Source organism: Papaver somniferum, unplaced genomic scaffold (assembly GCF_003573695.1).
Source record: "Papaver somniferum cultivar HN1 unplaced genomic scaffold, ASM357369v1 unplaced-scaffold_150, whole genome shotgun sequence".
Taxonomy (NCBI): Eukaryota; Viridiplantae; Streptophyta; class Magnoliopsida; order Ranunculales; family Papaveraceae; genus Papaver; species Papaver somniferum.
Window position 1 is genome coordinate 268684 of NW_020624377.1, and position 2946 is coordinate 271629.

Consider the following 2946-nt stretch of genomic DNA (forward strand, 5'->3'; position numbering starts at 1 on the left):
TTTTCTTTGGTCGAGGTAATTAAGAATTGGAATCTCTTGCCGGCAGGCCCCACTGCTATATTAGCGCTCTCAGATGCATTAATGGATTTAAAATCAAAATTCAACGCTTGCCAAATTAATTGTTACTCGAGATCTACGGGGGTGCTAATATACAATTCATCAAGAGATGCTCACTTACATTGAGCGGATGCATCGCCGACGCCTATTAATGCGATTATGCTCAATAAATTACATTGAGCATAATTTAAATATTAGTCATTTATATATACTACAGAGTCAACGGGTTATTAGATGATAGTTGCCTGCTCGTCGGTCGGATGGTTCCTAGATGATACAGTAGTTGCCTGCTCGTCGCACATTAATTCCCCCCTACAGATATTAATATACCCAACGAAACCCTTTTCGTCCAAGGCCCCAAGGCATGTGTAACTTGAGATTCTGGATTAACTACCATCAAAAAGTAGAACATACATGGAAGAAAGTGAGATTAATGATCTAGGTTTCCATGTAGGGATTGAGTTGTCTCTTGATGACGATCTTGAAGAAGTTGGTATGATGACGAAGAAGACGCCCGTAGCTTCATCTGTTCTCGCGTTCAATAATCTCACCTACAGTGTTAACACAAGTAAAGAATCGAGATTTCGTGGTATCCTTGGCCGAAAACATACCCAAGCAATAACAAGTACGCGTGCCAAGAGAAAAATGTTGCTGAATAATATCTCAGGTGAAGCTAGAGAAGGTGAGATTTTAGCTATTCTTGGTCCAAGTGGTTCGGGCAAGTCCACCTTGATTGATGCACTTGCCAATAGGATATCCAAGGAAAGCTTAGGAGGATCGGTAACACTGAATGGAGAAACTCTGGAGTCCGGGGTTCTTAAGATGATATCTGCTTATGTCATGCAAGACGATTTGTTATACCCTATGTTAACAGTTGAAGAGACACTCATGTTTTCTGCTGAGTTCCGATTACCACATTCGCTCTCCAAAGCCAAGAAGATGGAAAGAGTTCAAACTGTCATCGACGAGCTGGGACTGCGTAATGCAGCAAAGACCATAATAGGAGATGAAGATCATAGAGGCATCTCTGGTGGTGAGCGTCGCCGTGTTTCAATTGGAGCTAATATGATTCATGATCCAATTCTATTGTTTCTCGACGAACCAACATCAGGACTGGATTCGACATGTGCTTTCATGGTGGTTAAAGTCCTGCAACGAATCGCTCGGAGTGGGAGGATAGTGATTATGTCAGTTCACCAACCTAGTTCTAGAGTTGTTTCCCTGCTCGACCAGTTGATCTTCCTCTCCCAGGGAGAAACCGTCTACTATGGCTCACCTGTTAATCTCTCGCCATTTTTGTCAGAGTATGGTCATTGCGTCCCAGAGAATGAAGATACAACCGAATTCATGCTTGATGCATACCGCGAACTTGAGGATGTACCTGGTGGGACAAGACGTATGATCGAATTAAACCAAGAATGGTACAAGAAACGGAACCATCGTTCCAATTCAGAGTATTCTACTACCAGGTTGGATCAAAGCTCAAAGGAGGTCATACCAAGGGGCAAACTCATTTACAAGGACATTGGTCTGACGTCATTTGCAAATCCATTTTGGTTTGATACTGTTGTCCTCGTGAAACGATCATTAAGAAACTCAAACAGGATGCCCGAGGTAATTATGAATCAAATAGGTATCACACTATTTCTAGCCTGTTTTTTAGGGAGTTTGTTTTGGCACCTTGAGAAAACGGAACAAGGGGTTCAAGAACAAATAGCATTCTTCGCTTTTATGGTGACGACCATCTTTTTCTGCTGCACAGATATACTTGCAGTTTGCATCCAAGACAGGCACATCTTTATAAGAGAAACAGCATATAATGCGTACCACCGTTCATCTTATGCCCTGTATCGCTCAATTATAGATATACCCATAATACTTATAGTATCTATTATTCTAGCATCAATAACGTTCTGGTCAGTAGGTTTAGGTGGTGGATATTCCGGTTTCTTATTCTATTTCTTTGTGATATTCACAGCATTTCAGGAAGGCCATTCAGTAGTTACTTTGGTTTCAGGGTTGACCTTTAATATTAAGGTGGCTTATGTTCTAGCTGTGCCTATAATCGGTTTATTCCTTTTAATTAGTGGTTTCTTTATCCATAGAAATAGAATACCATCATACTGGATTTGGTACCATTATAGTTCAATTGTGAAATACCCGTACCAAGCTATGTTATTGAACGAATACGATGTGCCAGATTTATGTGTTGTTAAAGGTACTAATGAACCAATCAAGTCTTGCTTACTAACTGGACCGGATATAGTAAAAAAACAAGATATAAATGATTTAAGCAAATGGAGTTGCCTGTGGATCACTTTGGCTATGTCTGTTCTCTATAGAATTCTGTTTTACTTGTCTTTAGTGATTGGCAGCAGGAATAAGAGGAAGTAGATACGGGTCAAGTTATAGAGTAAGTGCTGCACAGGTCGGTACTTGTTATGTATGTAATATTTGTTCATCGACTATATTATCGATATGTATCAGTCCTTCAAAATTGTTCAATAATAAAAAAAAAAAGAGTTTGATGTTTGTTCTTAATACCTCATATTCAACTCTATTTAACATGAAAATGACTTTGCAACTGAAATTTATAACATAATCACACAATTAATTAAGTCCAAGTACATTGGCAAACACCCTCCATCATAAGCTCCCTAATTGTAGGAACTGTAGTTGTAAGAAATCCTACAACTACACTCCACTATAATTAGTTCAACCTCTAGCTAATCATTATGAATTCTTATTTTTATCAACAAAAGATTTGGAATGTTTACAAAATAGATGGAAATTTTACAACAACTCTTCTTGAAACCTAAACTCACTTTCTCTCTTTTTGTATCTCTCTTACAAGATTTATCCTAGAATCTTTTCAGAAATAATGACTCT

General features: G+C 38.7%; 1 protein-coding gene across 2 annotated transcripts; it reads left to right on the forward strand.

Moving 5' to 3' along the window:
• The first annotated feature begins 397 nt into the window (after nt 1–397).
• On the forward strand, nt 398–2598 carry LOC113336197 (ABC transporter G family member 20-like). Of its 2 annotated transcripts, XM_026582184.1 has the most exons (2): nt 398–1671; nt 1820–2006. In XM_026582184.1, the coding sequence occupies exons 1-2, from the start codon at nt 472–474 to the stop codon at nt 1859–1861; spliced, it is 1242 nt and encodes a 413-aa protein (XP_026437969.1). In that variant the 5' UTR covers nt 398–471; the 3' UTR covers nt 1862–2006. The 2 variants fall into 2 exon arrangements, with proteins under 2 accessions (XP_026437969.1, XP_026437968.1); XM_026582183.1 differs by having other exon boundaries at nt 398–2598.
• Nucleotides 2599–2946: the final 348 nt, after the last annotated feature.

Bases quoted from the DNA above. Each gene is read 5' to 3' on its own strand.
- LOC113336197 (XM_026582183.1), top strand. From the start codon at position 472: ATGGAAGAAAGTGAGATTAATGATCTAGGTTTCCATGTAGGGATTGAG.